Raw genomic sequence first — 21,207 nt, 5'->3', positions numbered from 1 at the left:
TCGCCTGCTCATCCTGCCTCTGCCTCCCTCTCTCTGAAGTCGGCTGGGCAGCTTCTTCAGCTGGCGTTATCACTCCCTCTAACCGGTCTTGGCAGGCAATCTAATTCCTCCTGAAAAGGTCACCGCCATTTTAACTGCCTTTCAATCACATTAAGCACGCGCTGCCCGGCTTGCGGCTCGGCCCGCCCGGCGGGTGATCAATGCACTACACTGACACCAGCCCGCCTGGCGGGGCCACACCCAGCCCCCCAAGAGATGGGGCCTATCGGTCCTGGCCAGGGAGGGCAGGCTGACAGATGGCCAGTTTTTGCAGACAGGGATTCGGGGGCAGAGGCAGTCAGGATCAGCGAGGGCCTCCCTTTGATATCCCTCCCCACTGAGGAGCCTCAGCCTCCTCTGTATCACTGTGCCCCGCTCTCTGCCTCGTGGCCCCCGCTGATCTTGCTGTAAAACAGCCTTTCAAGTCCGCCCGTCTTTTGACTGCGCTAAGCTGTTGAAGAGGCGGCAGCAGCTTCTATCAGGAAAGCTGGAGCAATTCTCTGCAGATAAAGGCACCTCCGGCCTGTTCCCTCTTCAAGTCTCACTCTCATTCTCGCTCTCCAAATCGCTCAAAGAAAAGCCCCCTTTGAACTCCCCTCAGGAATTCTTGAAAGGAACAACCTCGCTGTGTAAACACTCAGGGAAAACTGATACTCGCCCAGGGCCTGAGAGCCCCTCACAGGCCTCTGCAAGCACACCCCAGCGCAGGGGAAATACTTTGTCAAGTCAGCAGGCCCTAGGCAGCTCTATACCCCTTAAGCACTGTCTTGTGCCCAGAAGCCATTGGGTCCAGTTCTGTGCCAAGAAATCTGACTAAGAAGTTGCCAGGGAAATGGAAGATGTGAATAGGTGCACCTGCCAACAGAGCTAGTCCAGAGCAGCATCCTGGAACTGACCCTGCATGAGCTGCCACCAGGCACCCATGTATACAACTCATGGGGTCCTGGGCTCTGCTGCTCATTTTTCCGGGGCCTCAGACACTGCAGAGCTCCAGTAGAAGGCCAAAATGAAATGGCAAATTAGCACTCTCCAGCTCAGGCTCAGGGAAACAGTCTGGTCTGACTAACCTGCCTGACTGATGTTTTGGCTTGCCCCCAAATGCTTGGGTAATGTGAGGGAAGCCCAGAGGCAATAACGTCCCATCTGGGCCTTTAGCCCCTTCATGTAGCCAGTCTGCACTGGACAGCACTGTGGACACCACTCCTCAGCACCCACCCAGATAGCATGGCTCTAAGGAGTCAGAGACCCTCTCCCCAGCTGCTGTGAGATTCTCCAGGGACCATACACAGTGGTACTCCCAAGGGTGTTGCCCAGAGAACGGGAGGCAGATGGCAAGCAGATTGGCTCACTTAATGACCACAAGCTGCAATGCCAGCTGTGCTCATGCACAGAAAGGGAGAAAAGCTGTAGGCCAGGAGGCAGACAGCTCCCCTTGGGCAGGAGAGTTTGACAAGAGGACACTGACCATGGGCACCCAACCAGTTCTGCTGTCTGACTTTGTGTGGGGGGCGGAGGGGATGTGCAAGCTATGCCCCTCCAGGGAGCGGGGAGGGCAGTGGAGAAGAGTAGGGCCCCATGGACTCCTCTGCAGAAACTGGGGAGAGCCCAAGGGAAGCAGGGAGCAGCTGGGCCCAGGCCCCTCTTGCTTTAGGGAAGAGGGTGCCCGGGGAGAACGGATGGGATAGAGCTAAAATTAGATTCACCAATGAAGCTCATGGGAGGTCAAATTTTGCCATAACTCAGACTCTCTCCTCTGTAACTGATTTCCCTGACATAGGGATGAGGAGGAGGAGGAAAATCCAATGCATTTGCCTGGAAGCCCTCAGGGCCCCCAGTGCTGGAGGTGTACAGCAGGTTGCTGAATTCTCATTTATCAGCCTTAAGAGGGATGGAGTGATAAATGCATAACCGTCCCTTTAATATTTTATGCAGGTGCTAACGCGGCTTGGCTGTCACCTTCAATGTATCACCCGAGGCTGAGAGCCCCCCTCGTCACTCCTAGCTTGCAGCCTCACAATTCCATTTCCCCACCCAAATACATCCATTTTAATATGCACATCACAGGCAGTCAGCACGGTCACAAAGGAGCCCCACGGCAGCAGTTCCACATGGTAGAACGGATGACCAGCCACCAGCCATGGCCTCTCAGCTCTCAACAGATGGATACCCAGCAGAGGCCTGGCGCCAGATGCCAATGCCTATGTGTTAGCTGCTTGTACCTCGAAAGCCACCTTCCAGGAGAGTGGTGGCCCGTATCCGCTTCTGCCCACACCACTCATACTCCTCAAAGCGATTGGTGTTCTCATGCTCGATGTCCACGGCATCATCTTCAGCCATGCAGGAGCCTTCCCTCTGTGAAAGGCAGAGCAGGATCATGCAGGGCCCAGGCCGCCCCTACCTGCTCCCCAGAGCCTGCAAGGAGGACACAGCCTAGCCCCAGCTGCGTCGTACCAAATGCGTCCCCCAGCTTTAGGGCTCCTCTGAAGTAAACCAATCTAGAGGTCAAAGACCTGGGCCTCTTCCCAATAACGTTCCACTGGAGCCCAAGGAGGGAGTAAGTGAGAGTGAAAGCAAAGAGAGCAAACAGAAGGGAAGAAGCTGCTCAGACCACATGGAGACCCCAAGAGCCCGCAGATTTGGGGCAATCAGCAGCTAGTGTTGGGAAAGGGGAGGGAAGAAAGGTGGGTGGTGATGGCCCCTCTACCTTAGAAAGGCAATGCTCCACATGCCTACTCATCTCCTGCTCCGATCCTGCCAGGGGGCGGTTGCACAGGGGACATACCTGCCCTTCATCTTGCTTCCTCCGTTTCATTTTCCCAATCCGAGCTGCACGGAGAAACCGAAAACAAAGCACAGAACAAGCAGACAGTCACCGTAGCTCCCAGGGTCCCAGTGGAGCTGACATATCCTGACCTCCTGCCAGCCATTAGCCCTTTTGTTCAGTGCCTCATTTGGTCCTCATTTTGTAGCCCTCCTGCCTCTCTGGGGACTGGGCCTCCCCAAGAGCACCTGGCGAGGAGGCTGGTGCTAGGCCAGGAAAGTGTTCCCTTGGTGGCCACAGCTGGGTCAAGCTCAATCCATACTTCCCTTTCTGCAGTGGATTCTAATTGAGTCCAACAGGCAAAGGTACTCCATGTTGCTAGGTATCTCACCGGAAGGCCAAGAACATGGGCTCTTGTGGTGTCGGGGAATAGAACTCTACAGACCATCTCTAGGCTAGAACCCAAGGTCCCTCCAGGGGCCTGATCTGGCCTGATGTTCACTCATCAGTTAAAACCCCTTTCGTTCCCGGGCCAAAAGCCCTGAGGTATAGCCCCTAGTGTCCTACCTAGAATCCTCCAGGAAGAATTTTTCTGATGTCCACTGGTCCCATTTTACAGAAGAGGAGACTGAGGCCCAGTCATAGGGTCTGGGTTAGACCTTGGGCAGTTGGGTCAGAGGGCCCAACGTACCTGAAGGATGCAGCCCTTACTGTGCCCACCCAAACCTGTTCCATCATTTCTAATCAGTACACAGGGGCTGGCAGGCCCCAGAGGCAGAGGGCTGCCTGCCATGCTGTCCCGCAGGGGGCTCAGTTCCAAAGTGCACATTGCAAGCCCACAGCACTGCTAATTAATGCTGAGAGATGCAATCATTTCTAATTAGCTCACTAATCCTTCTCTGTAGCCCTCCTGTCACTAGAGTAGGAAGGGGTCAAAATAAGGGACTCTGTTCGCTCTAGCCCCTCCCAGGAATGCAAGAACAGGATCAGAGATGGCCATTCTGAGACCAGACTGACAGGGATGGGGTGGGGTGGTGTGTGTGGAAGAGCAGCTAGCCAAGGAGGAAAAGGTTCCCCACTGCAGGGCCAGGAAGAACTTTCTCATGACACTGACCCTGATTGTAAGCTCATGAAAGCAGTCTAGGGAGGGGAACACAGATGACAGTTGATAGGTTACAATTTAGAGCTTCTACTATGTGTCAGGCTCAGAGCCAAGTACCTTACACAAGGTGGCTCACTTACTCCTACGTCCTGAAACTAGGTTGCATTATCCCATTTTAGCAGATGAAGAAAACTGAAGCTTAGAGAGATCAAGACACTTGTCCAAATAGCTAAAAAGTAGCAAAGGTAAGATAGGAAACCAGGCCTTACTTCATAGCCTAGAACGCTCTCCTGGCTCCCAACTGGGGAGCATCAGCAAAAATTGATCCCAGTGTACCAGGGCCCCAACTCCTGCCTGTTGACGGTCTGAGGCAGGGAGCTACTCCAACTCCAAAACAGAGTGGCCTTAGAAAGACCCAAACCACAAGGAAAGCCACCATCTCACCAGAAGTGAGCATGGAGTTTGAGAACCCCTGGTCTGTAGCCCAACCCATCTGTTCAATTTCCTGTATTTTCAGTATAGGAGATGTGACTATGTTCTGGCGCTCCACTTGACTTAGTGGACAAAGATCCAGATTCCTTCATTTTGGTTGCCCTACCCCTTGGAATCTTAGGCTCAAGCAGCCTTGACACTCTAGAGCCATGGCTGGGATGGAGAAGGGATATGAGATATCAGAAAAACACTGAGCAACGGAACTTCAGAGTTCTAGGAGCCTAGTATGGAGCAGTGTGCCAATACAAAGCTTCCTCACCTATGCTGCCTAGAGCCCGAGGGAGTACCTCCCTGGGAGAAGAAGGGGCCAATGACAGATACTGTTCAATGATTGAATAAAGAAATGAATCTCTCAGAACTGCCAAAGAAGGCACAATATTGGATGGTCTCCTTACCCAGGACACCTAGGCCAGCAGATGATCCCTTGTAGATCCAGGAAAGCACCCTGACGGACTGGGCTTTATCTGGAAATTCTCAGATAAGGAAGGCAGGTTTGGTTTTATCCTTAACATTCATCTTCTAAGTCCTGAACTAAGCTTACTAAAGCGTGGAGGGAAAGTTTTGTTCTCTACCCAGAGGCTACCTCTGAGTAGGAAGTCAAAGCATCTGCCAAGGAGGTAGCATGGCATGGTTGGAGCAGCACAGGCTTTGGAGGTAAACAAACTTCAGTTCAATCATGGCTCATTACATCCCAGCTGTGTGATTTTAACCAAATTACTTTCACCTTTCAGAGCCTCGGTTTCCTAATTTACCAAATGTGTGCAATACTCTCCTCTCAGAGGTGTTGTGAAAATGTTGCTTAACACGGTGCCAAGCCATAATAAATGATCTCCCTTTTCAGACTGGGGCTCAGCCTGGCAGCAGAAACCAAGTAGTAAGAGCTTGGGATCTTGAATATCCATGGCCTCACTCACCGACTGTCCCAGAGACCCTAAGCCCTTTATAGCCAACCCCCAGATATACCACATCCCGGTCAGCACAAAAAACTAGAATCATTCAATTGTGTTCAGCAAACAGGAATGCTCCAGAGGTTTGAATCCAAAAGGGGGGCCACCAGGTAGTGCATACACGGCCTGCTTTCAGAGAAGGCCTCTAAGAGCTGTCGAGCCCACGCTGATCACCTTTGTGAAATGTGGGCCGACTGATAACTCAAAGAGCCCTGGGGATGAGTTAGTTCCTGTTGCCGTGGGAACTCCAGATCTCAATGCATTGTCAAGTCTCAGCAGAGAGGCTGTATTCACACTACTGGGCACTGATTAAAAACTGGAAGAAAAACATTCTCAGCGCCCTGCCGGCTTGTATAGTGAGGTCCCAGCAGTTTGCAAATTCAAAGCTGAGCTCCCGAGTGGAATTGTGTAGCTCGTCCCTCATTCTCCGGCACTTATTGCCCTCCAGGGTTCTTCAGGGCCTTTAGAGAAGCTTGGGCAAGAGCTGGGAACCATACCTCCATTAGACAGACGGGGAAACTGAGAGCGGCAGCCTTGGTTTACACATACTCAGGCGCTGTGACTCGAAGAAGCCAATGGGCCCTTATGTCGAAGAGACCCAGGCAAACCGGGAGCTGCAGGCAGTGAGGGAGGGAGCAGGCCGGAGGTGGGGCGGAGGGAGGGGCCGGACAGGACTCACCATTCAGTCGGGTCTGCCGGTTGGCTCGCACTCGCAGGAAGGTCTGGGAAAAGATCCCGGGCAGATGCAAAAAAAGAGAACATAGCGTCAGGCGCGGCCCGGAGTCCTGGCCCCCGCCCCGGCTCCGGACCCCAGTCCAGGCCTGCCCCGCCCCAACAGCCCGTAAACAAACCTACTTCCTCCCTCCCGCCGGCCCCCCTGCTCCGCCGGCCGCTCCGGGCCCTCGGCATAGCCGCCGAGGGCTGCTCTAACGGGACCCCGTGGCCGCCGCGCGGTGCCGCCCCAGCCCCGGCCTCCGGCGCTCCGGGTCCCGCAGCCGCCCGGCCGGCGTGGGCGGCGATGCGGGCGGATTCCTCCCGGCTGCCCGGCGGCGGCGGCACTTCAGCTACCAGTGGCGGCGGCGGCCATGTTGGCCCTGATCACGTGACCCGCCTCCGTCGTACGCTGGGGGTGAAAGTTCACGACGGAGGGGCTGCCGGACCGGGACCAGGAAACTGCCATTCGTACCTGGGTAGCAACCAGCTGGGGCCCTCCCCGGGCCTTTCCCACCGCGCAAGAACCCTACCCGCCCCAGCTTTAGCGGCTTCGAGGTCCTTCCACCCCTCCCACTGTGGGGCTCCCTCCGCCCCTTAGCCCGGCCCCGGCTCTGTCCTCTCGCGCTGCTGCTTCGCTGGGGAGGCGGCTTCGGAATTCCCGATCGTCCTTGGGCGATCCCACCGCGTGTTCCCAACAGTCGCCCCCCGCCCCCCCAGTCCATTGCAGTCCGTTATTAGAGAAGTCCCAACATTTCAGCTGTCCCCCGGACATTAGAGCTCCCATAGGCACACGGCTAACATTGAACAGGCGCCTTCCTCCTGGATTCCCAGTTTATAAGAGGATACCACCATCTACTCAGGTGTGCCCACATAGGAAGCTTGAGAGTCGCCCTTGACCCCACCCTCTCCTACATCCTTCACACTCAATCCTTCTCTAGATCCTGGAAGTCCACTTTTAAAGACCCCTTAAATTTCCTCATCTCTGTGTATCTCGTACTACTCATCCATCCAGCCTAACCGAAAAATAGCTTTTCCTCCATCTCTGTACCTTCATTACAGCTTGTATACATTTTTATCAGTGGACTAACCGCTCCAGGGTTGGGGCCATGTGTGGGTGATGTGGGTGAACCCTGAGCCCAGCACGGCGGTGCTTGGCATAAGCAAGACATCCCTGAGTGTTTCTTCGATGGCTGTACCTACTTTGGCTGTCACTTGTCTAGTTCATAATCTTATTAGTCTCTAAATTTGCAGCTGTCTCCCATCTCATCTGGTCTCTGGTTTCTCTCCCTGCAACGCATCCTCCACTACACACAGTGTGATCTTGCTGTTTTGCAGGAGTAACCCCGTTTTCCCCTTTGAATCCTTCAGTGGTTCTCCACCTAAAAGATTTACAACATGGCATACAGGCCTTCCCTGCCCTGCCCTGCCCACATCTCCAGACTCTTCTGTCACTCCTACTTTCTCCCTTTGACCTCTGGGCATTCAGCTCTGCAGAGCTACCTGTAGCTCTTTGAGCACTCCGTGGTCTAGACTCTGGGCTGGATTATCCTCCATGTCTCCCAAAATCCCCAGCTTGGTTAATTCTGGAAGGCTTAATTTTTCCCCTAAGGCTGGGTTTGTTACCTCCTCCGAGTTTTCACAGTCCCTTGGTTTCCCTCTGATCATGTATATTTTGGTTATTTACATATCTATTTCTTCTACTTGAGAGATCATTTTTATCCATTCACCCAGCACAGGGTCTAGATTGAGGGAGATCTCAGTAGAAAGATTATGAGATAAGCCCTGAGCCCAGTGTAGGGCTGGGAAACAATATAGTATTCAGGGCCAGAAAGACTTAAGTTCAAATCTTGATTCTGTTACTCAGGATTTATATGTTCTTAGAAAAGTTACTTCCCCTATCTAGGTCTGTTTCTTTAGCAATAAATTGGGGGCAATGAATCCTAGTTTGTACTTTCGCTATAAGGGTAAATTGAAGTAATGGTTAAGAGGATTAGGCACTCAGCAGAAGCTAAGTAAATGGGAATCTAAATCAGAAACCAATACCCCCTACTTTCAAGACCTAGTTCAATGATTTTCTAAATCCACCATAACTGAGCAACTATTACATACCAGGCATTGTGTAAAGAGCAGATGGTATTTCCAGCTACTCCCTGGGTTACTTTTCCAGCTTCATCTCCTACCAGCTTCCCTAGTATTTTACTCTCTAACAGAACTGAACTGCCAGCAGGTCCCCAAATATATCATTCTGTGTTATACCTCTACACTCTTTGCACATAGTGTTGCTTTTATCTGGAATGCCCTTTCTTCCTTGTTCACCAAGTGAACTCCTCCTCCTCAGAAACACCATTCAGTCACTACCTCCTCTGTAAAGCTTGCTCTGATTTACCCCTCCTTCCACTGTGTTATCTTAAAAACTTACACCCCTGTTATAGCACTTAAACCACTGAGCCATAATTATCTATTTGCAAATCTAACCCCCTTGAAGGGAAGAACCCTGGGCCGAGAATAAGTGAGTACTAGAAAAATGTTTGAGTAAAGGAAGGATAAGGCAAGGTCCTTTCCTTGGAGGAACTCCAAGTATAGTGGAGGGGTCAGACTCGAGGCAGATTAAATATGGCCACAATTCCTTGTAGCATCTCCTATCAAGAGCTGCATTTCCTCACCCATTGATTATGGGCTAGCTTTGTGACTTGCTTTGCCCAATAGAAAGTGCAGTTCTGTAGGAAGTGATATTGTGCAAGTTCCAGATTCTAGGCCTCAAAAGACCTTATAGCTTTGGCCTTTGCCCTCCTGGTGTGCCACTACCTGAGACTGCTAAGTAAGGAAGCCAGTCTAACCAACTGGGAGATGAGAGGCCACATGGAAGAGAGCCAAGGTACCCCTATTTTCCAGACATGTGGTGAGGCAATTTTGGACTTTCAGGCCAGCCAGTCCTCCAGCTGAATGAACTGCATGAGTGAGGAAATTCCCAGTCCATCCACAGAATCATGAGAAATAATAAATTGTGTTAAGCCACCAAGTTTTGGGATAGTTTGTTATATATAAGGAGACATACCTGATATACCTGAACATACCTGAACAGGTGATCACAATATAGGGTGATGGTGCAATAATAGGGACACACAAAAGTCATGAGAAGAGATAGCTAATCCAGAAAGGCTTCCTGGAGGAGATGGTATTTGGGCAGGAATGTTGAGGGATAAATAGAAATTTGATGGGGTAAGGTAAAAGAATCCTGTTAGAAGAAACAGCATGTGTAAAGACATGGAGAAAAGAAAGGAATGGCACAACCAGGAAGCGGCTAGCATTAATTGAGGGAGCAGAGCCCACAGGATTCATGGAAGGCAGGATGGAAGCTGGAAATACAGGTCGAATTTAAATCACAGAAGGCCTTGGTGACATGCTAAGGAGCATGAGCTTTATCTTGCAGGAAGTAAACCTAATCTGATCTGTCCATTAAGAGGTGTACTTTCAAGTCTAGAACAGGGTCTCTGGTCTTAATCTGGGCTCCAGAGACCTCTAAGGGGTACTTGGATGGGCTCTAGAGGTTTTTCATCTTCCTGAAATTGTATGTAAAATGCTGCATGCAAATGTGTGTGGGCACACGTGGTGTGTGTGTGGTCATATGTGTATTCTTTTAGGTGAGAGGGGCCATACTTTCCTCATATTCTCTAGAGAATGAAAGAAACACCACATTTTGGGGGAAGGAGTGGAGTCAGGGAGTTGAGGCAATTTTTGCCTGATGGTTACTCTTTTCCTAGTTCAGCAGATGGTGAGGCTGATGCTGTGAGTGAAGTAGAAAGGATGAGCCTCCGAAGGCAGGGCTCTATCCCTTTGGAGTGGAACTCTCTGGGACAGAGCCTTGCCTCTCTCTGAGACCAGAATTCCCTGGGGTTGAGTCATGTCTCCACCTCAAACCAGGGTTGTCTGCATCAGGGCAATCCTCTCAGGGGCTGACTGGGCTGCCTCTCACACCAGGGTTCATGAGAGCAGGTATCCCTCCCCAGGGCTGGCACTTTGGGCCATGCAGTTTGAGTCCCATACAAAGGCATCCAGTGGAGGCTGTGTCTAGCCACTCACTTGGCACTCCACTCTCCAAGCTCTGCACCCTGATGCCAGGCTGTGTCAGCTGGGAGGAAAAGGTGCCAGAGAACACCTTTCTCTAATTCCAGCCAAGGCCCCGTGTATGCCAGCAGGGCCCCTGGTTCTCTATCCCAGCTTGTAGGTCCCTGCTATCCTGTCTTTCCACATCAGAGCAGGGCTGATTTCCCATTTCTCACTGGGGCTCCCTGAGAAGACTTATTGCCATTTAGACAAATGTTACTTGGAGCAGGGCTCTGTTTTCTTCCACCTGACTGGGGTCCCAAAGGCAGGGCTTTGCCTCTCCTCAGACAAAATATTCTGGGGGAATTTCTTTCTCCTTCCTACTACAGAGAAGGTCCGTCTATACTAGAACATTACCCTTAGGCCCCGCTCGTGCTCTGACCTTTTGGGACTGTGTGATTACTCCCTTCCTTTTTGCCCAAGACACTCACAGGCAATGTCTTCCTGTTTCTCTAACTGGGCCTGATATCAGGGTTTGACAGGACTGAATGGTTATTTGCTCAAGGGATCCTGCTTTTTTTTTTTTTTTTTTTTAAGATGACCAGTAAGGGGATCTTAACCCTTGACTTGGTGTTGTTAGCACCATGCTCACCCAGTGAGCTAACTGGCCATCCCTATATGGGATCTGAACCCGTGGCCTTGGTGTTATCAGCACCACACTCTCCTGAGTGAGCCATGGGCTGGGCCCCGAGATCCTGCTTTTGATGTCTGAAATCTTTGGGTGATTCTGGGCTATGTCTCTGGGTCCTTTACAAAAACAAATCCCATAGAATACTTAACTGATGGATAGGATGCTTCAGAGGTGCTCAGAGCCAGCCCACCAGACCAGTAAAATTTGGTATCTCTCCCTAAAATCCATCTATTTAAAGCTCATTCCCTGATCCCTGTGCCTTCTGAGTTTCCTCAGGGGCACTAGATATAGGGGTAACCAAACACAGTTCAGGCCTCTCCTCTGGGAGGAGTTAGCACCAGGCATGACCTTGAAGCTCCCACCGAGGAGAGCTTACTTCTCATGGCCATGTGCCTCGCCCTCCTCACCTGGTATCTGTCTGAGTGGTGCAGGTCGTCAGTGGCAGATGAGTGTGGTGATGCTGTCGGAGACTCTCCTTCCCTCTTAATGGAAGCAGACAACAGGAGGGACTGGAAGAAGAAAAAGGACATGTGGCCTCAGGCCAAATGAGTCAGTCCCCTAGAGTTCCCAGTCCCATGGAGCTTTGGGGAGTTAGGCAGAGAGGAGGGCAGGGGGATGGACAGACCATTCTCATTCTCGAGATTCTGAAGACATGTGGTCAAGCCCCAGGAGTGTGACTGTGGGAGAGGATGGCTTGATTTTAGGGATGGGTAGAGATCACCTGAGGGAGTCCTCCTTGGCCCCTGCTTAGGCTAATCTTTGTCCCAGTGGGGTAGGACTCCCAGTCCACTTCCAGTGGGCTGAGGCTATATATGCTTTGCTCTCCCTTAGAAAGCAGAGACTCTGGGATCGCCAGGAAGAATTGGGGCTAAAGCCACATACCTGCCACCCTGCCTGCCCCTAATACAGGCTGGTGCCAGCCCCACTATAGAGACAGTAAATTAAATAGTATATATGAGTTTCCCCCACATGGCTAGGGATGCACACTGGGTCCATTTATCCCTATACTGTGGCGATGACCCCAGCAAAAACCCCAGCAAAACTAATCCCCCCGTGTCAATCCTACACGGCCTTTTCTACATACGCCTGCAGTTTAGATTAATAAACTGTCTGCTTGAAATTGTGTGTAAGCACCACAATTCTAAATACCACATGGCACGTTCAGCCTGAGAGCCAGCTCTCGCTAAGGCCCACTCAGCTGCAAACTGGGGGCCTGGAGGCCTGAAAGCAATCCGTGCTTCCTTCCCCCGGCTCACCCCCCACTTTCTCCAGCCAGCGCTGCTCTGAGCCAGAAACACACGATTCCTTGGGAGTCTTCCCCAGCCTAGAAAACCATGCCAAATGGCTAGTGACAGCCCAAAGAAAGCAATTTGGGAAAGATGGAGCAGCCATTTATCCTTCATCTCCGACTGAGCCTTAGGATGTGACCCGCATGCTGTGGCCAAGCTGCACATCCTCAGGCAAGGGCCCTGGGAAGGGAAGGGGAAACTGCTGGTCTGGCAGGGCTCCCTGACCCACCCACACCCCAGGAGCTGGAGGAGGGGAGAGGGCCTGGGTGGGATTCCCTGCAACTTGGAGCTCCTGCTTCACCCACCTAAGCCCATGGGAGGCCTAGTAGGTGACTCAGCCCCCAGCTCAGAAAGGAGGTGCTTTCAGGCAATGTCCTTCTCTGGTCCCAAGGAAGATGCTGAGGAGGGGAAATGCGTAGCACTCCCCCACCCCCGACGCCACAAGAAAGCTCATGCTTGCATGCTTGCTTTCTCTCCCCCTCTCTCATTCTCTCTAGGTTAGAAGCCCTGAGAGGCCTCAGCATTACACCTGGGGCAAGTGGAATAAAAAAAGGTCACTAGCGCTTTTTAAACATGGACCAAAAAGCAGTAAAATGTGTTTTGAAAAAAAAATCCTGGCATTAAATCATGACTTTTTGCCTGGCTCTTCGCCTCATTAAAAGTGGCCTTTTGGAAGGTAAAATTATCATTGTAAGCGATAAGATCTTTAAGAAAATAATTCACGGCTTCTTCACCCTTTAATATGATAGCCGCCACCGGCTAATTTTTTTCTTAATGGCAACGAGGCCATCAATCTTGTCTAAGGCCCCTTTGCCTTCTCCTCCTCCTTCCTCCCTCCTTCTCTCTGTCCTCCCAGTCTCGTGCTTGAACCTTCCACCTCCCACCTCTTATACTCATGACCTGCTTCCCTAAAGCCTAGGTCAAGGCAGAGGATAGACTGAACTGTTCAGATTTGGGGGTGTGAGCATATATCTGAAAGTGAGTGAGCACTTGTCTCTGCATTCTGATGATCAATATACCTGTGTCTGCAGTTGCAGGACTCTGCACATGTTTAAGACTTCCTGTGCGTGTGTTCTGACCTGGGTATGTGTGGGTCTGTGTATATGGGGAGCTAGGTATGGACGTTGTATCTGCCAGGGGTTTGTCTTTAGAACACAGGCCTCACTGGTGTCCAAGTCCCCAGCACTGCCATCCCTGCTCAGGTGTCAGATGTCACTGGTTGTGGTAACCTGGAAGCTTGTCCATGACCTTCCATAATCACACCATTCAATGCTGCAGGCTGGGCTGTGCTGGGTGAGTGTGGCTCCCTACCTCCGTGAGTCCACAGCTGCCTGGCACTCCCCCACCTGCTCTCCTTAGGGCAGGGAGGGCTCCGCCTCCTTGGTCGGGGCCTACACCAATCCAATGCTGGGCTAGGTTCTCTGTTCTTCCTCTCCCAGCTTGCTGCAACTGAGAAATTTCCTGAATGAAGGTGAAAAGTCCACTCCCATCCTTTTTAAAGGCATGCAGGGTACTTGGGTTAAACCCATGGAGGTGGTATTTGTCACTCTGGGCCCTTTTCCCAAAACTGCCTTCTCAGAGGTCACCAGTGACTTTAAGCCTTCTAAATACAATGGGTCCTTTCTCCAGCCTTTCCGTATTTGACTGCTGACCACCCCACACATTTGGAAACTTTTCTCCTTAGGATCCAGGGCTACTATGCTCTCCTGTGTCCCTTCTAACTTGCTGACTCTTCCTGCTCTGTCTCCTTCCCTGCCTCTTGTACCTTATCTTGACCCTAAGTGCAGACACCCCCAGATTCTCCTCTTGGCTTTTTCTAATCTGTCCATACACTCTCCCTTAGGAGATTCTTGCCTTTCTGAGTTATTGTGAGAACTTCTAAGAAAGGATGCAACCTTACACCGAGGGGTGGGGAAGGGGGTACTCAGTGAGTGAGGGTTCAGTTCTCCTCCCCAGGTCTCCATCCCTTCCAAATCTTCACCTTTGGGAAAGCAGTATCAAGTGTCTCTGTGGCCACCTGTGAAGAGTTCTTGGTACAAATTATGTCATTGTGCTGAGGCCTCTCTGGCCCCTCATTTGAGCCAGATACTTGCTCTTCACGTGTCCTTTCTCCATCTGTTGCTTTCAAGTCTCTCTCCCATAGTGTCTGTTCAGAGGGGCAGACTGTCTCCCCAAATGAGCCCAGCAACTGCCCTGGCTCCTATTGCCTTCAGGACAATGTATACACATATGGACACACACTCCATGGTCTGGCTTTTAAGGCCCTTCACTGTCTGTCTTGACCTTCATTTCTATATTTTTCTTCCCCTGCTACAGCTCACCTTCCTCCTTTGAGTCTCTGCAGCCCTACTGTCTGAGTTGCCCACACTCCCCAGGCCATGTTTGGCTCTGACCCCTCTCCTGGCTAGAAGAGGAGGAAGGGAGACGAGCACACCCTCACCCGTGCACAGAGCACACATGCGTGCATGCACACACACAGCAATCCTAAGCCTCGGGCTGGTGTTCAAACCCTGCAGACAGTTGGGGATCCAGGAAGAGCTCCTTTTTTTCAGAAGGAACCAGTTCTGCGTAGACCTAGTTTAGGATGGTCAGGAGGAAAACACACAATTGGCCACCTACCTTGGGGGTGCCTGGAGCCATGGCATCCTTCAGAAGGGAATTCTTGCTGCCAAGAAAGAAGAGAACAGGGTGACCATTCCACCTGCTGCCCAGGGCATGCAAGGATAGAGTAGCAAGAAGACTGCAAAGAGAGAAGACATAGCCAGCTAGCCCAGCCCAGCTTAGTCAAGCTCCACCCAGTCCATTCAACCCCAGTGGCTTGGCCTACCTCAGCCTCTATCAGGAGCCCAAGCCAGTGCTGGCCACTGGGAGGGGTACACAGACACTAGGCATGGTGGACTCTGCAGTGGATCTGAGGAAAGGGGCTTTACCTGACTCCTGGTCTCAGCCCTGAAGATTCTGCCTGTTCTGGAGGCCTGCTTTTCTCCACCCTCGCCCCCAACCTGCTCTTAGCTCCTATGGGATTGGGATGATGGAGCTGACATGGCTCTTGTCAATTCTCCCTCCAACATGCTGCAAACTGTGTTAGGCCAGGAATGATCTCCCCCTGATTCAATTTGTCAGCCCCAGGCCCTCTGGCATTGGGAGCGGCAGGCGGGCGGGAGCTGGGCCCTGAAATATGGTGGGCGGCTCAGAGCAGGAGGGGGCTGGGGTGGAAGGTGATGGATGGGCTGTGGGGGAGGCAAGGACTGTGTTTAATAACAAAATTGGTATGCAAGGCCACATCCTGTGCTAAGCATGAGTGATCCAGAGCCACAAAGTATTACAAATCCCCGCTAAACAGATGCTGACAATGGAACAAGACGTATCAAATCAGATCCACTTCAGAAACATTAATATCCCTGTTCTTGTTCCTCCCTGCCTGCTGCCCCCACTATGCTCACCACATCTGTGCTCACACATTCATGTGCATGCACTCACACACACACACACAAATACATGTACAAAGAGGCGCTGGCTGATTCATGCACAGAGGCCAACACAGCCCATTCATATAGGGTTCCTGCACAGATACCCATACAAGGTGCACGTGTGGAGTACAGCCACAGGTATAACCAGAAAGCACAAAAGACACACAGACACACACCCAAGGCAGAATTCAGGGAGCACATAACAGACTTACCGAGTGTATACATGGGGAACACCAACAGGTGTGTTCAGGCACCCATGGGGCCAGAAACACACACCCAATATACAAGGGCAAACACGGCAGATTTGGATCAAGTAGTGGCTCTCAACGAGGACTGAGAGGAAGAAGGGATGTTTGTCTGCCCATGGGATATTTGGCAATGTCTAAAGACATTTTTGATTGTTGAAACTTGGGTGGAGGGAGGGGGCATTGTTTCTGGCATCTAGTGGGTAAAGGATGTTGAACATCCCACAGTGTACTGACAGCTCCTCACAACAAAGAATTACGTGCCCTGAAATAGCAATAGGGCCGAAGTTGAGAAACCCTGGTATAAAGGCAGATACACACCTATCCACAGACTCTTTATAAGTCTTCCAACAGGCACACAGATACATGCAGTCACACACGGAGACTCAGACATGCATACAGATAGATGCACAGGGCCATAGAGTCATATTCCCAGAGACATGTCCATAAAGACAAATTCACAGCAGCCACATGGACTGGATGAAAAGTTGCTCATGTACACAAGTCCACATAAACACATGCATAGCTATAGACGCCCACATGCACCAGCACACCCAGACACACATGCACCTACAAATGTAGACACATACAGGCACTCATACAAACACACATATATTGCAGTGCTGGGGCCACCAGGCTCAATAGCAGGGGAAGCCAAGACTGAATAGAAAAACAGAGCTATCTGCCAGTCTAATCACACAATGGGGGCATCACAGACTAGGAAGGACAGCCAAAACAGGTTCCATTTAACTACATTTTGTTCATAAATGGTCCATGCCCATCCCTGATCTAGGTACTGGGGATACAGAGAGGAAACTTTACTGCTCTTGAGGAGCAACTAGCTTGTGAGTGAATGACTTTCATCATTCCTTCACCCCTTCATTCACTCAGTGAACAGGTGCTGACATCACCATTCTGACCTACAGGTACAGAAATGAGGCCATCTTCTGTATAATGCTGTATAATATACTGTATTATCTGAGTTGGATCAGATGAGAACAGAAAAGGAAGGAATGAACAATTACTGGGTACCCACTGCACTAGTATATGACAAGCACAAGCTTTATATGCGTTATCTCACTGAATCTTCACAAAAACTTTACAAAATTGACTAATAGGTTAAGTGACACCTCTATGATCAGACAGTCCACGGAGTGTTTGGGATTTGAGTTTGTGTCTGATCAAGTGCAAAGTACTGATTTTTAATTGCCCATGCTGCCTTCCTCAAGTTCCCAGGGCTTAGGCTAGAGGGCAGAACTCTGAGTTTTTTTTTTTCTCTGCTTGCTGTGCGACTTTGAGGAGGGTCCTGCTGACTCTGGGCTTCAACTTACACTGCTGGTGAACAGAAATGGGGACATTCAGAGTCAGAATGCTCAGCTGCTCACTTTGCTAACAGACCTCTGGATCTTTTTCAGGAAGTGCTCTTCCCTTTCCCTTGCATGGGACTGATCCTGCCTCAGACTCCTTCCCTCTCTTTGGAGAAGGTGTCCCCTCCCTTTCCTCCAACAACCCAATCACCTCCAAGTTTGCTTGGTCCCCCAGAGACTGAGGAGTCTGGTGAAGGGCCTATCTTGGAGAAGAGAGGCCTGAGCCCTGGAGCTGCAGGCAGCCTAGCTCCCGCCCAGCCCATCAGCTCTGCCTTCGGTCCCTCCCTGTTTCCACAGCCCGCCCCCAACGATTTCCTCCTTTGCTCAGTCTCTTGCTGCCTAGTGATCCATGGGTTTTAAATTATAACTGGGACCCAGGAAACGCGTTCCTAAGTACGATATTCATGGGCTGGGCTGACACTTTTAATTAAGGTGATTTACACTGAATTATCCTTGGAAATAAAGAAATGGTGCGCTGCCCGGGAATAAACCATCATCACCAGCCGCCTTTGTAAGTTACACTTCGTTTTAATCTATTTGGGGAATTGTTTATCTAGTTCATTACCCAACCAAACACCGAGGCCAGCCTTAAATAAGGCTTAAGTGGGGGTGGGGGCACTGCCATCTCCACACCCCGCCTCTCCCCTAGAGCCACCCAGCCTCCCTCTGGTTTCTTTCAGCTCTCTTAAAGCACTGGCCAGAGAGTTGGCTTCCCAACCCAGAGGCCAGATCTTACAGTGGCTCTGGAAGCCTCCCAAAGAAGATTTCTAAGCTCAGGCCACACTGAGCCAAGCCCCACTTTCAGCTTTGTGCAATCTCTCCATGTCCAAGGCTCCTTCCTCGCTCTGGGTGGAAACTCCTGCTTGAGGGCCACAGAGAAGAAGTCTGGGGGCCGGCCCCCTGATCTGTCCTTCAATCTTCAGCCTCCATTTATGTCTCTGCTTGTCTCTCTGCACACATCCAGTCCCTAACCCACCACCATCCCAGAGGCATCTCAGGCTCAGCAGGCCCAAAGCCCTGTCTGCTGTCTCCCTCATCCCTCAGACACCTGCCACCACCAACCTACCTACCCAGTCATCCCAGGCAGAAAGCTTCCTCCTAGTGAGTACCTCGGGTAAGTCTTCCTTCTTCTTCCTCCACCAGACTCTCATCATTCCCTCTTCTGCATCCCCACTGCCACTGCCATTTTCTTAGGTCAGCTGTATCATCTTCCCCTGGGCCTTGCCCAACCTCCTCATTTGCCTCCCTGCTTCTGCTCCCAACCCATACTCCACCCTGGACTGCAGAGCTGTTCTCCCGCAGCTCCTCTCTCCCCTACCAAGCTCCATCCTGGCACATGAATGTTATTATCTCCCTGCTCCCCGCATCTAGGACACCCTCCAGCATTGAAGGCCCTCCACAATCTGTTCCATCTAACTTTGTCCTCTTTGTTCTAACTGGCCAAGTTTTGGGGTCGAATGGAGCCCTCGTGCAGGGCTGAGAAGGGGACGATAGAGCATGGGGTGAGGGAGAGTGTGGATATAGCCTCTGATCTTAAAGGTCAAAGCACTTGGAAAAGTGTGCTTTGCCAGAGGGAGTTCTGACTGCTCTTCCTGTTAAGTGTTTGTGTGCCCATATACCTCTGGGAAGGTGGTTCTTTCAAGGATGTGTGTGTGAGCACATCTGTGTGTTGGAATGAGGGTATGTGTACATCTGTGTCTCATGTGTATATGTTAGTGCCTGTGTCTGTGAAAACCAGCCAGCCCTAACTTGGGGACTGCAGGTCCCCTGCTACTTTCTGTGAGCCCTTGGGTGTCTGAATTAGCAGCCTGCTCCCAGGGCCTGCTTGTGCTACTGGGCAGAGGGAGGCAGAAGGCAGAACACAAGGCCCACCCTGGAGAGCTCCTCAGGGAGCAACTAGGTAAGGGGGAGGAACATGTGTCCCAGTTGATGGAGGGCACCCTGGTGGCAGCATCCACAGACCCAGGAGCTTGCTAGACTGAGGAAGGGTCAGGGAGGGCTGCAGAGACAAAAGCAGGGTAACAGAAGGAAGGGGACAGTTGGAGAGAAGAGGGGAAGAGCCAGCAGGGGAAAGGAGGGAGAGGAGCTGAGGGGTGAAGGGAGTTGGAGCAGAGGGAGAGGGGAGGATTGGAGAGCTGGGGTGGAAGCCTCTGCCACAAGCCATGGGTTGGGATGCCCTCATTTGGGCTCTGCCCGGAACTCTCCGAGTGATGCACACACCAGCTCTGCCCTCCTGCAGGACTCAGTTTGTCCATCTGTGAAATGGCTGGTCTAAGGCCCCTCCTTACTCAGGGAGCTGATGGAGAGGAGGTGAGGGCAGAGGAGGTCTCAGGACACCCCCAGTACGGCACCTTTTCCTAACCTCTTCTGCTCTCCTCCTGCATTCCGGAGACCGGCCGGGGGCGGGGCAAGGGCGGCCGAGGCTGGGGCCCTCCCCGCGCTGCCCACCCGCCCGCGCGGCCCGTCAGCCCGGAGGGAGCTGACACGCTCCTTGGGAATTTATCACGCACCCAATTACAATGTTAATTGGCAAGTTCCTGAAATCAATTAATTCGCAAATTTTTTCCAATTAAAAATCCAGATAAATCACAAGGGCGGCGGCGGGGCCGGTCCAGCCTGCAGTCCGGTGGGCGCAGCGGCCGCGGGGAGGGGAGGGGGCGGGCGCGGCTGCCCTTGAACGCCTTTGCCGGCCGGTCCGACTGTCAGCGCGCCGGGCGCGGCGGGGCCGAGACAGATAAAACCATCGACCCGTCGCCGCCAGCGCTTCGGCTTTATCGATCCGACGGGAATTTCACTTGCTGTGCAGATCCCGCTGTCCGGCTGTCAGACACCCGGGTGGGGGGCTGGGGGTGTGCACGTACGGAGGGGGCATGGGTGTAGGGGGTGCTGGGCTGGGCCCCGACGTGAGGGCACAGATGAGGGGACGCGAGATACGGCAGTGAGGGGTGTGGAGCGGAGGTGGGAGTTCTGGAGGGGGGAGAAATGGACATGGGGGTGAGGGTGTGGAAGCAGGGGGCGCTCTGAGAGGATGTAGGGGATGAGGGATCGTGCAGGGTCACACAAATGGCAGGGGTGGGGTGGAACAAGGAAGGCTGTCCGGTAGAAGTGGATGCCCTGGGCCGGCAGGTGTGGGGCCCAGAACTAGGTTGTAGTGTGGCCCCCGCTGAGGAGGCAGACAGAGAGCTCAGGGCCCCCATTCACCAGACCCTTAGGGACACACCGCTTTTATCAGGATCAGCGGGTCCCTCCATCTCTGCCCTATTCTCCCATCCTGTTAGGGAGAAGTCCTCCACCGGGAGCAAATGACAGAACCTGTCCTGGACAGCCAAGATATGGAACTCAACTGCAGAAAGATTAGGCGGCTAATCCCAGGGGTAGGTGTGTGTGTGTGTGTGTGTGTGTGTGTGTGTGTGTGTGTGTGTGTGTGTGTGTGTGTGTGTGTGTGTGTGTGTGTGTGTGTGTGTGTGTGTGTGTTTGGAGCGGGAGAGGGGAGTGGTTAAGAGCATGAGCACTGGATTCAGATTGCTTAGGTATGAATCTCGTCTTTGCTACTTACTAGCTATGAAACCTTAGAGAAGTCACTTAACCCTCTCTGCACCTCAGTTTCTTCATCTGTAAAATGGGGGTAATAATTATCACCTACCTCAGAGGTTTTTGTGAAGATTAAATTAATACATGCAATGTAAAGTATTTGGTGCATAGTGAGTGTTCAAAAAGAGTTATTATTCTTATCAGTAGTATAGTCTTCTATGCCCACAAATGCTTTGATACTCCTCCCTTTAAGAGGTAAATTATAAAGCTTCATTGCCCTCCTTCAAGTATGGGCTGGTCTTGGTGACTTGCTTCTAATGAATAGAATAGAATACAGTGGAAGCAATGGTGCGTGACTTCCCAGACTAGATCATAAAAAGCACGGTGGCTTCCTTCTTGGTCTCTCTCTTAGAGCACATGCTCTGTGGTCAGCTGCCATGTCCTAGGAAACTCAAGCATCCCTGTGGAGAGATCTGCATGTGGAGGGACTGAAGCCTCCTGCCGACAGCCATGTG

The 21,207-nt window shown here is 51.8% G+C and overlaps 1 protein-coding gene across 3 annotated transcripts in view; it reads right to left on the bottom strand.

Annotated features, from left to right (window-relative positions):
* RNF220 (ring finger protein 220) overlaps positions 1-21,207 on the bottom strand; it is a 211,039-nt gene that overhangs the window by 13,192 nt on the left and 176,640 nt on the right. The window contains exons 3-7 of one of the 3 annotated variants that reach the window (XM_063104737.1): positions 14,699-14,744; positions 11,198-11,299; positions 6,021-6,063; positions 2,744-2,865; positions 2,259-2,391 (exon numbers count right to left, since the gene is read on the bottom strand). In XM_063104737.1, the coding sequence (XP_062960807.1) occupies positions 2,259-2,391; positions 2,744-2,865; positions 6,021-6,063; positions 11,198-11,299; positions 14,699-14,744 (446 nt within the window). Of the gene's footprint in view, positions 1-2,258; positions 2,392-2,743; positions 2,866-6,020; positions 6,064-6,196; positions 6,410-11,197; positions 11,300-14,698; positions 14,745-21,207 lie in introns of those variants that run through there. The other 2 variants (XM_063104738.1, XM_063104739.1) reach the window with 2 other exon arrangements.

This window comes from Cynocephalus volans, chromosome 8 (assembly GCF_027409185.1).
Source record: "Cynocephalus volans isolate mCynVol1 chromosome 8, mCynVol1.pri, whole genome shotgun sequence".
NCBI lineage: Eukaryota > Metazoa > Chordata > Mammalia > Dermoptera > Cynocephalidae > Cynocephalus > Cynocephalus volans.
This window is presented reverse-complemented; position numbering and strand designations above follow the sequence as displayed.